At 58.0% G+C, this 11,358-nt stretch overlaps 1 protein-coding gene across 3 annotated transcripts; it reads left to right on the top strand.

The window, feature by feature from the left end:
- The first annotated feature begins 1,908 nt into the window (after nucleotides 1-1,908).
- PPP1R1B (protein phosphatase 1 regulatory inhibitor subunit 1B) lies at nucleotides 1,909-10,872 on the top strand. Of its 3 annotated transcripts, none has more exons than XM_049861226.1 (8): nucleotides 1,909-1,950; nucleotides 2,358-2,544; nucleotides 4,189-4,249; nucleotides 4,591-4,613; nucleotides 5,024-5,099; nucleotides 7,912-8,112; nucleotides 9,866-9,985; nucleotides 10,219-10,872. In XM_049861226.1, the coding sequence occupies exons 2-8, from the start codon at nucleotides 2,464-2,466 to the stop codon at nucleotides 10,368-10,370; spliced, it is 714 nt and encodes a 237-aa protein (XP_049717183.1). In that variant the 5' UTR covers nucleotides 1,909-1,950; nucleotides 2,358-2,463; the 3' UTR covers nucleotides 10,371-10,872. The 3 variants fall into 3 exon arrangements, with proteins under 3 accessions (XP_049717183.1, XP_049717182.1, XP_049717184.1); XM_049861225.1 differs by having other exon boundaries at nucleotides 1,912-2,213; XM_049861227.1 differs by having other exon boundaries at nucleotides 1,912-2,213; nucleotides 10,075-10,311.
- Nucleotides 10,873-11,358: the final 486 nt, after the last annotated feature.

Consider the following 11,358-nt stretch of genomic DNA (forward strand, 5'->3'; position numbering starts at 1 on the left):
CCCATAGCGTCAATACTTCTGGCAAGTCCTCCATAAATAAAACCTCCCTGGTCAAATGAAGTTCAGCCACAGGGTTCCCAAAGGCCTTCGCAGCTCTGAGTGTGACTGGTGATGCTGCCACTCTGTCCCTGTCCTCTCACCACCCGCTGTACTCTGTCCTCTTCATCCCACCCTGGGACCTTTGCCCACGTTCCCTAACACTGAAGGTCTCAGGCCCACACTGTGGCCCAGTGGCTGCTCATGACCTTCCTGTGCCTTTTCTTACCTTGTTTACCCTCACACAGCATTGCCAAACTGGTCTTTGCCACTCCCCACTCCACCCCACTGGAAAAGGGGTTCTGGGCCAAGCCAGGGGCTACCGGAGATGCCCACACCCAGGGCCAGCAACCTGGCATCCGGCTGTTTCCCAACAAGCATATAAGTTAACAAACACAGCCGGACTTGAGCCAGGCCAGAGGTTGCAGGGGGTGGAGCTGAGAGGCCACGGCTTCCCATTCCCACGAGCAAAGCTCTGCCCTGTGGCCACCCTCTCCCTGAACCTCAGAGCAGGCATGGACACCATGGTTGAATGTGGCATCCCTGGCCCCATTTCCACAAGACTCCTCTGGACTTTTGCTCCACCAAGGACCCAGCAGGCTGAGGCTGGGAGTGGAAAAGTTTCTGAAAGAGTTGGGGAGCAGGGAGGACCCCTGGCTGCTCCAGGCCTAAGCGTGACCAGGAGAGAAGACAGCCAATATAAACAGAGCCCCAGGAAGAGACACACACATATACACATCTGCACACACACGTACCCTCTCAGTGCTACAGAGAGGATTCGTTTTCGGACCCCACACACAGAGCCGGGCAGAAGGAAGCACCCACTCCTCAAAGACACCCAGGACTGGACAAATAAACAGGGATACTTCAACCCACAGGGCCAGCCCCTCCCCTTCCTCCCTCCAGAGACCCACACAAACACCTCTGCACAGAGAGAGACTCACACCTCAGAAATGAGTGCACACACTTCTCTCCCCTGCTCTGTTTCTGAACGTCCCAAACTCACACACGTGATTGCACATGTTCTGGTACAAGCAGACCCTTGACACCCCAACTCTGTCCCCTAGGCTGGCTCATCCTGGGGGAAAAAGGCAGGAGACACGTGAATCCAGGGCACGTCATGGTGGGGACACATTCCCCACCACACACGTTCACAACCTCATGCCCTCTTCTCCACTGCACAGTCTCTCAGGCAATGTGGATACAGTGCCCCCACCGCCTGCAAGCTGGCACACGCCTGCCCATCACCTTGACAGCCTCTGACATTCTCCCCCACACCCACACCTGCCCCAGCACACGCGCCATCCTCCCACACCCTGCCACTCACTCCCGCATCCCTGACACTCTGACACACTTACTCACACAGACTCACACAGGCTCACACCACATCGACCCCCCCCCCCCACACACACACTGCCTAGCTGCAGGCAACAAGGCCCCCCGGCACTCACATACACTCCCTGCTATGATGAATGACAGGTGTCCTCCCACAAGCAACCCGCTTGTTCACACTCACACGCTTTCTAGGACACCCCCATTCACAGCGTGACATGCTGCTACTCTCTCCACGACCTCACAGGCCTCCCTGAGAAACTCTAAGTACCCAGACCATGAAACGGTTAAAGCCAAAGTCCTGTGGCTCCACTGCCCCGCTGCCCCTCTCCCCCCCTCCATTACCCTCCCTGCTGGGCTCCATCAATAATGCAGCTTCAAGTTCTGGGGAGACAGCAGGGGGCCCCCAGCCTGCTCCCCCAGCCCTGGCTCTCCCTCCCCACCCTCTTCCCAGCCTCAGGGAGAACACAGATCTGGGTGCTCATTGGCCACATTCTCCTAAGCCCTCCCCTTAAGCACCCGAGGCCAGTCCCAGGCCGAGGAGACTGACGAGCTGGAGACCCCAAGGCTGGGGCCAGAGGGGTGAGCCCAGAAGTGCCAGAGAGAGAGGCAGAGACAGAGACACCGAGAGGAAGCGAGGCTGAGAGCGGGTGACACAGGAAGGGCGGGAGAGTCAGGGAGAAGTCACACAGAGACCCTCAGAGACAGTGAGCGGAGGAGGGGAGAGGGACAGAGACACCGAGAAAGACAGGCAGAGAGCTAGCAAGGGAAGAAGAGAACGAGCCCGGAGCCTGAAGGGGGAGGTCCGAGCTCCGCACGGATCGCGGGGAGCGGGCGCCGCGACGGTGAGCCGAGAGGCGGGGTGCGCGGAGCTGGCCCCGCGGCGAGCCGGGCGCGCCGACCCCTCCTCCCGCGCTCGCGCCCCGCCTCGCCGAGCGCGGTATTTTTATCTGTGCGTGAACAGCCCTCCTCCTCCTCGCCGCACGCAGCCCGCTGTCAGCGCGGCGCCCGGAGCAGCGCGGGGGAGCCGAGCAGCGACCGTCGCCCGCGACCCCGAGTCGCGCGCCCCCAGCCCCACCGACTACCCTGCTCGCCATGGACCCCAAGGACCGCAAGAAGATCCAATTCTCCGTGCCTGCGCCCCCCAGCCAGCTCGACCCCCGCCAGGTGGAGATGGTAATGGGCCGCGCCCCACCCGCGGCGGCGCCCCTCAACACCCGGGCTCCTCTGCGCCCTGGCGCGGCCGGGTCCCGGCTGGCCTGGGGGTGGGGCGGAGGGAGAGCCTGGACCTTCCTTGGGCAGGATTGGGGCGCGGGGAGGCGCGCGAAGTTCGCTGGAGGCGCGTGCAACTTTTTCACCCAGGCCCCTGCCCTGAGCGGGCTGGGAGAATTCCCGGCAGGGAGCGTCCGGGCAGGGACCAGGGGCGGGGTACTGTACTTTCGATCCCGCTCAGTGTCCTCCTTCCCTAGGCTATCACCGTGACCACTCCGCCCCGGTCCTAGCCCCAGCGCCCGGTCAAACGTGGAAACATCGTACATTGACCCCATTTTACAAAGCCGGGGTTTGAGGCCTCCACTTCGGCTGCCCCGCTGCCCTGCCCCTCTCTAGTCCCACCCGTATGCCTGGGAAGGGGCACCAGAATCTGGCTTTGACCCTCTTTTGCTACCACTCCCTAGAGCCCCAACTCCAGTCATCACCGAAGCAGACTTCTTCCCACAGGCCACTGAATCCTCGGAAAGCCTCCCTGCACCCCCTCCCCAGCCTCCAAGACGGGGGTCGGGGGGTGGGGAGGTGGGGTGGGGGGATGGGCTCCATCTCCCAGAACCCCAGCGGTGGGCCACTTGTTGCTGGAATGCAGCAAACTCCCAACAGAGCAGCCAGTGGGGCCAAGTCATTTTGGGGGAAGAGATAGGGGATCATGGAGGCGCGGGGCGGGGCGGGAATCCTGGGCCTGAACAGCTTTTTATCTGGAGGGCATTGTGAAAACCTAGCAGGGGGAGGTGGCAGTTTCAGCTTGACTCACCTGGTTCTCTGTGAATTTCCCTGGAGCTCAAAGGGGACCTAATTAACTGATAGTTGGTCTGATTGCCAAGCTAGGGGTGGGGGGAGTTGCTAGGAGTTCTCAGGCTCCCCCTCCCCCTCCCAATTGTTCAGCCTGGCTCATGTACCAAGGAGGGCAACTTTTCGTTTTTATGAGAAAAGTTCCACAGTCTGAGAGAGACTGCCAGAGGGGCCCAGGCCCAGGCTCCAGAGACCCCTCCAGGGCCCTGTGAGTCTGGGGCTCAGGCCGGTCCCTGGCCTCAGTGTGAGGTTGGAGGTGCCTACAGTGCCTCAGCTCAGCCTGCCTCTGCAGCTGGATCTGGTTTCTTTGAAGCCCTTGAGCTGACCTTAGGTGGGCAGGGCCACGTGGGTGCCACAGCCCATAGGCCATCTTCCCCAGACGGCCCCTATCTGGCAGCTGGAGCCAGAGCCAACTTGGGCTCCTGAGGTCTGATGTCTTCAGAAACTGGGGAGAGGAAGGAGAAGGTGGAGTAGCCATGGAGTAAGATGGGCATGGGCTGGAGTCAGTGACTGGAGTTTTCTTGTTTTTTCTGCCTCTGTGTGCTGTGTGGCTCTGAGTACACTGCTGAGCCTCTCTGAGCCTAGGTTTCCACCTCTGTAAAATGAGAGGGTTGGGTGAACTATAGAGTTCTTTCCAGCACTGACAAGTCTTTGATTCTAAGGTTCCCTGGAGACTTCAAAGCACCCTGTGTTCCCTGCTGTTTGGGGGGTGAGGGTGGGGATGGTCAGCTGGTGTCTGTGCTTCCTCTATCTCCTTAGATCCGGCGCAGGAGACCGACCCCTGCCATGCTGTTCCGGCTTTCAGAGCACTCTTCACCAGGTGGGGCCCCTTCCCTGCCCCCCACCCCAAGCCTTGGGTCTCCCTAGCCCTGGCCCCTTAGTAACTGTGATGCCTTCCTGGGGGCCCCGCCAAAGTGCCAGGAGCAGCAGGCCAAGCAGAGCAGGAGACCAGGGAGTGAGTAAGATTTGGGAGGCCAACTCTTCTGGATTCATTTGCTGACCAGGCCCCTCCAGCACCGCACCGGGAGGGAAGAGGTACATGCTCCTTCTCTAGAGGCTGGGCCTTTGGAGGAAGTAACTCCAATTCTCTCTCTCCCCGCTCCCGATCTCTTGCTTTCTTCCTTCTTCCTTGTCCATGGGTTCACTGGCGGCCTCCCTCAGAGGAGGAGTCCTCCCCACACCAGGTAAGTTTCCAGAGGTAACTGGAAGGAAACATGCCTGGGCCCTTTCAGGTTGGGTGGACGGGATTGCCTCCCAACCAACACAGCACCACCAGGACACATTAGCATATCCATCGGCACCCCCTCTGGGACTGCCTGGTGCCAGCTTGCCACCAGCAGATTCTCCTCTGACCTCATCCTTCCTCTGTCAGACCCCCGGGTTAGACCCTGAGCCAGGCCACCCCTTATAAGGGCCCTCCGTAAGCAATGGGGCAGCCTCAGCCCAGGTGCAGAATCAGAGGGGGCAACAGCGCCAGGACCAGCAGCAGAGGCCAGACCAGTCTGCCCAGAGTGCTGGGGGTGGGATGGAATGGAGGGAGGGTAAACGAAGGGGCCTCTGGTGATTCCACTTCCCCTGGCACTTCCCCTGGCAGAGAGCCTCAGGAGAAGGACACCACCTCAAGTCGAAGAGAGCCAATCCCTGTGCCTACACGCCCCCCTCGCTGAAAGGTACCGTCTCTGACCCAGTCTGGCTGTCTTTGACCAACGTGGTGAGCATTGGCCATTGGTGAATTTCGGCCCTCCCCTCCTGAAGCCCTTTTGCTTAAGGAGTCAATGAGATTTCACTGGGGAGATGTTTAAGCCTGATTTGAAGGATGAATAGGAGTTCAACAGGATTGCAAGGCAGGGAAGGGCTTTTGAGGAGGAAGGAAGAAGGTGTGCAAAGGGGAGGAGGTGTGAGGTCACAGGGGTCTTTCAGGCCTCTCTGGAGACTTGGCTTCTAGATGGGGAGATGTGGGCAATACACCTGGAGAAGGTAAGGCAGATTGGGGTGTGTGGAGGTCTTTTCCCAGCTGAGCCCTAGGATGCCTTTCCACCCTCACCCTCAACTCCTGCCTGAGGCTCTTCCTGCCCTGGACCAGCCCCCTCCTCCCATGGAGGGAGACAGGGAGAGAGGCCAGAAGGGTGTGCTGAGACCTCCCTCTTGGGGAGGGGGTGGGGGGGTTAATGAGTTCCCAGCATTGGCCAAGGTCAACAGGTGCACCTGTCAGCCTGCTTGCCAGGAGTAGGAGCTGAGAGGAGAACTGCTGGGAGGAGAGAAGAGAAAGACAGAGACCCTTCCTCTTCTCTCAGTAAGGAGAGTGAAGGGACAGAGCTGCAGCAAGCAGGGAGTGTGGTTCAGCACCTGGAAGGACTTCTTCTCACCTGTAGGGATATGAGGAAGACCCTAATGGTGGGCATAAGAAAGGAGAATATAAGAAATCCCTGTTCTCCCCATCCTGGGCTGGGGAGGGACTGAGTGGATGTCGGGTGGGGGGGTGTGGAGAATGGTCCCCTGGGCTCTTGATTGCAAATATGGGGAAGAAGTTAGGGCCAAGGTGCTTCCTATTCACCTAGCAGTGACAAGAAGTGTGCCCCCGCCCCCACTGTCCCTTTGAGCTGTACTTTGGGAGGCTCTAGGTAGGGGGATGAAGGGAAGTGGAGAGGGGCTGGGAGGGGGGCGGGCAATCTGGGGGCTGTGCTGGGGACCTTTTGACCTTAAAAAGGGAGACTTGGGGTGGGGTGAGTTCAGGGCCCCATAGATGGAGACAGAGAAGGGGACAGAGACTGGGGGAGGCGAGGGGTGGACCACAGAGAGCCCTGTCAGGCACAAGGCACAAGGAAGGCTCACGGGGCACCAGCAGAGGCACTGCACACACCTATTGTCACTGCTGCTCACGAACTCTCCTCCCCCGCCGCCTAGGGGACGGGGAGGCTGCCTGAGCTGCCACCCCCTCCCCTCTCCTCCTCCCTCCCTGTCAATGCCCTCACAGGACCCTCCCCTCCTTGGGGCTTCTTCTGTACACTTTTACTCCTTCTCCGTACAGGGAGAGCTTTGTCTTATAGGCTACGGCCCTTTTTGGCCAAGGGAAAGCATCTGACAGGGTTGGGGGTTTGCAGGGGGAAGAGCCAGGGGCGCTTGGGGGCAGGTGGACAAAACTGAGCCTCTGCAGGGGGTGCTCTCCAAAGCCGGAGTGCTCACACTTGGCTCAAGGTGAAGCTTTACCGCATCCCCAAGGCTGGGGCAGGGCAATTTATTGCTATTTTATTGCCTGGGTAAATTGCCAGAGCCAGCAGGAGGCTGGGAGCTCCGGCAGGGTGGGGCAGCGGCACACACAATGCACCCTCTGTGCCTGTCTCCAAGCTGGCAGGAGCTCCATGCCCCACTCACTCCACTGGAGGTTTCCAGCTTGGATCTACCCCTGTGGACCTTCTGAGCCCCTGCCCCCCATTGGACCTAAAAGGAGGCACAGCAACTCTGCCCCCTAGCTTGTCACCATCTCCTCTGTGGGCTGTGAAGTTGGTGTCCCAAATGCTCTAAAACCCCACCAGCTCCTGGCTCCCTGCCGACTCTGCCCAAAGTGTCTCCTCAACCCCTGCCATCCCCCTAGGATCCCCCAGTCCTGCTCCCCTTCCTCCAGTCCCCGGCTTCTTTCCGTCTTTTGCAAACTTCTTTCCAGCTGCCCACATAGTTCCCTTCCAAGGCCCTATGGAGCAGGTCTTGGTGGCGTGTGTGTGTGTGTGTGTGTGTGTGTGTGTGTGTGTGTGTGTGTGTGTGGAGGGGGGTGGTGGTGGCTGCTTTTTAGGTCACCGCAGAGGGAGCTGGGAGCTTGGGGATGTGGGTCAGGATTCTGGGGGCTGCATCTGAGCACGCTGCATCTCCAGGCATGGGCTCCACTGGCTACAGACTGTCATGTCCTCTGGTCCCTGATTGATCCTGCCCCTTGGAGCCTGGGCAGAAGAGTGTGGAGTGGCATCTATGACTGGACAGTGCAGGGGGTAGGACTGAACACATGGTGGGCAGAATCCAGGACAGCAGGGAGCCCTAGGCAGGCTGGGCACTCCCCCAGATTTGAAAGGGGCAAATCCCCCAGGCCCTGGCCCACAGCCCTGTGACTTCCGCACTGGGCTGAAGCTGGTAGATGCTGTCCCTACCACTGGGTACTTGGTGAACCTGGGAGCTCCTAGCCAGGGAATGTTAAGCTGTACTGCCCGTCTGGTCTTGCCCAGCCTGGCGCCCTGTGGTGTACAGGAGCTGCTCAGTGCCAGCTTCCAGGGGGCCAGCATCTGGGGGCACCTTAAGAGCCCAACATGAGCCAGAGTCTACCCCCTACTTCTGCCAAGGTCTGGTCCTCAGCAGGGTAACCTACAGTCCTGAGAGGATTATCTCTGCCCAGACCCATAGGAAGGAGGTTGGGGGCTAGGCCGCACCCCTTGCCAGCTCTGTGGGCTGCCTCTTGGGCCTGACTGACCCTTGCCTTCCTGGACCTCTCTGTTCCAGCGGTACAACGCATTGCTGAGTCTCACCTGCAGTCCATCAGCAATGTGGGTGAGAACCAGGCCTCGGAGGAGGAGGATGAGCTGGGGGAGCTGCGGGCCCTGGGCTATCCAAGAGAAGATGAGGAGGAAGAAGAGGAGGAGGAAGAGGAGGATGAAGAAGAGGACAGCCAGGCTGAAGTCCTGAAGAGCAGCAGGGGATCTGGTAAGCTGAAGGGGCTGCAATGCCTGGGCCCACCACCATGGGCTAAGTGTGGGTTCTCCTTGAGCATCCTGGAACACCCCCCGCCATCACAGCTTCTCACACATGTAATCTGCAGTGACACCACAGGGTCCCCCCATCCAATCACCCATACGAGGTCTCACACTTGGCCTGACCCGAGGCCTGGGCTGCTCCCATCCTTAGCTCAGTCACTCTACCAATCAGGTTTTCCCTGATTCCTCTCTTCCTCAAGAACTAAGGCACATGGGGTTTGAGGCTAGACCCAAGAAAGGACTTCCCATCCATAGGGTAAGGGGGCACAAGGAGATGCAGGGATAGAGGACTGAGAGTCCAACGCCCCCTTCACCTGCATTTCTGAACCTAGGATTAGGTCTATGCTGCAAGGCAGAGGGTTGGCTAATATGTCCTCGCCAGGACCTTGTGGCTATTTCTTCCTCCTCTTCCCTAGGCTAGGAGCCCTGGTGATGCAGTGGTTAAGAGTATGGCTACTAGCCAAAAGGTTAGCAGTTCAAATCCACCAATTGCTCCTTTCACACCCCATGGGGCAGTTCTACTCTGTCCTATAGGGTCTTTATGACTCAGAATTGACTCCACCACGATGGCGATGGGTTTATTCCCCAGCCTGGGAGTGAGAGGGTGCCCTCTAGTGTCCGGATGGAGAAATCAGGATTCAAGAACCAACCTGCTCCTCTGCACCTTCAACCCCAGTTGCCTGGGAATAGAGGGGTTAGGGAGAGACCTAAGACTCACACAGACAGCCTCAGAGCCAGAGGCCCGAGATCCAAAACACATCACAGACGGTCCCAAGGCCCAGAGAATTTCTAGACAGAAAGAATCTGTCCTCTCACGGTTATTTCTTCCATGCCTGGCCATGGGAGGCTGTGCCACACCTATCCCTCCTAAAAACAAACAAACAAAAAAGCCAGTTGCTGCTGATTTCCAACTCCTGGTGACCCCATGTGTGTCAGAATTGAACTATGCTCCACAGGGATTTCAATGGCTGGTTTTTGGGAAGTAGATTATCGGGACTTTCTTCCAAGGTGACTCTGGGCAGATTCAAACCTCCAGACTTTTGGTTGGCAGCCAAGCACATTAACCATTTGCACCACCTAGGGACTTCTCTATCCTTCCTACATATCTAACTTTTTAGTCCCATTATTTATGGGGATGAAAAGCAGCTGACCACACCTGCTTGCAGTGTCTAGCCCTGCACCCAGACAAAATGCCTTGGGCTCCCTGTCTGCATCTCTGGTGGTAGGGGCATCAGCCAGGGGAGGAAAAGCTCCCAGATTTGCTGACAGTAATGGGGAAGGGCTGGAACTGCTGAGTCAACTCCCACCGAGACCCCAGAACGGGTGGGAAGGAGGTGAGAGGAGAATGTTTCCTCAGGAAAAATGAGTCAAATGACAAGGCTACCAAGGAGCAATATCAACCACCACCACTCGTGGAGTGAGTGGCTCCTGGATGCTGGCACTGGACTGGAGAGTGTATTATCTTATTTAAGGTCATCTACACAACTTCCCTCTTCCTATCTATCCCCTTCAGAGGGTAAAAATGACTCATCTAAGTCATACAACTAGTCCTTGGAAGAGCTGTCTTAGCCCAGTGCTCTCTCCGCTCTGCCATGGTGCCCTCAGAAAGCTCAGCCTCAACAATCAGAGAGACACGACTCATGCTCCAGGACAGCTGGATGCTCAGAATCTGTATTTTTATCCCTTTTTTCCCCCATCCCCAGCTGGACAGAAAGCAACCTGTGGCCTGGGTCTAGAGGGACCCTGGGAGCGCCCACCCCCTCTGGATGAGCCCCAGAGAGATGGAAGCTCTGAGGATCAAGTGGAAAACCCAGCACAAAGTGGTGAGGCCTGGAGTGTGGGATGGGGGAGGTAGGGCTGGGATCTTGGTGGGCGGGGCCAGCTTCTGAGTCCCTCCCTGCTTGCCTTGCAGAGACGGGGGAGGAGCCACAGCACCCTGCCCCCCCTGAGCCTGGCACATAGGCACTAAGTCCTGCATCTCCCAGGAGGGAGGAAGTGGAGGGGGCATCGCTGTTCTCTATAATCCCTATTTTGTGCCCTTCCCCTCACCTGCTAGGGCTGCGGCTTCTGACTTCTAGGAGACTAAGGCTGGTCTGTGTTTGCTTGTTTGCCCACCTTTGGCTGATGCCCAGATTCCTGGGCACTTGCTGCCTGATGCCTACCCCTGCCAGTCATTCTCCCATTCACCCAATGAGAGGTGGGATGTAAGAGAACTCACATCGGAAAATCCAGGAACCTGGGGACAAAGGTCCACCCTTCATAATTCTACTTCCAAGGCCCCCTCCCCTGGGCACAGAAGACCACAGGGCAGGACCCTAAGATCTGGGGGAAGGGGGTACTGAGAACCTGTAGGTGCCCTTAGATTCTTCTCCACCTCCTCTCATATGGGGGATTCCAAGTCACCACCTCTCTCACCGGCTTCTACCAGGGCCCAGGACTCAGGCACCCTTCTCCACAGCCTAGACATTTTGGGAATTTTCCTTTTATCACCCCTACTCCCCGGCCTGGGTGCCTGGAAGATGGACTGGCGGAGGCTGCTTTGTTGCGTTTTGTTTATGCTTTGATGCCGGCAATGCTGCCTAGTATGCATCCTTGTGGGGGCACCCGGTGGGTGGAGCCAGGTTCTTCTGCACCAGCTGCTCTGCCCCCTTCCCCTTCTTCCCTGACTCCAGGTTTGAACCCCTCCCATGCTGTAATAAATCTTTGTAAATAACTGTACTGAGACTCCTCTTTCAGGGGAAAGGAGCAGGGAGGGGAAGATATGAGGGGGGTTACTGATGTCGAAGACCTGTTGGTGGTCATGCAATGGGTCAGGGCAGAGACCCTAGTGTCCAGTCGTCTAGTCTAGGAGTTTCTCCTGCAGACAACAGGCTCAGGCACTCTTGGGAAGGGCCACGGAAATTCTAGATCCTGCTAGGAATAGCGGAAAGAGGCAGAGAGGAAAAGAGAAAGCCCTTCAAGAGTTATTGCGTCTTCCTCCAAGAGACCTGTCCTCCAGTCTCCTCCCCACAGGCCTTCTCTAAAGAAGTTCCCCTTTTCCCACAGTGCCAGGACTGTGTGGCCCAATAACGACGATGTCTCTGGGTTTCTCTCCATTCTTCCCACCCCCAGGAAGATCCTCTTAAAGTCTTAGCTTTAGCTGTAGTCCCACCTTCCCGCCGGTCTTCGTAAGACCCGAGGGCTTGGGGGCGGAGCC

This window comes from Elephas maximus, chromosome 19 (assembly GCF_024166365.1).
Source record: "Elephas maximus indicus isolate mEleMax1 chromosome 19, mEleMax1 primary haplotype, whole genome shotgun sequence".
In the NCBI taxonomy this organism is placed as follows: Eukaryota; Metazoa; Chordata; class Mammalia; order Proboscidea; family Elephantidae; genus Elephas; species Elephas maximus.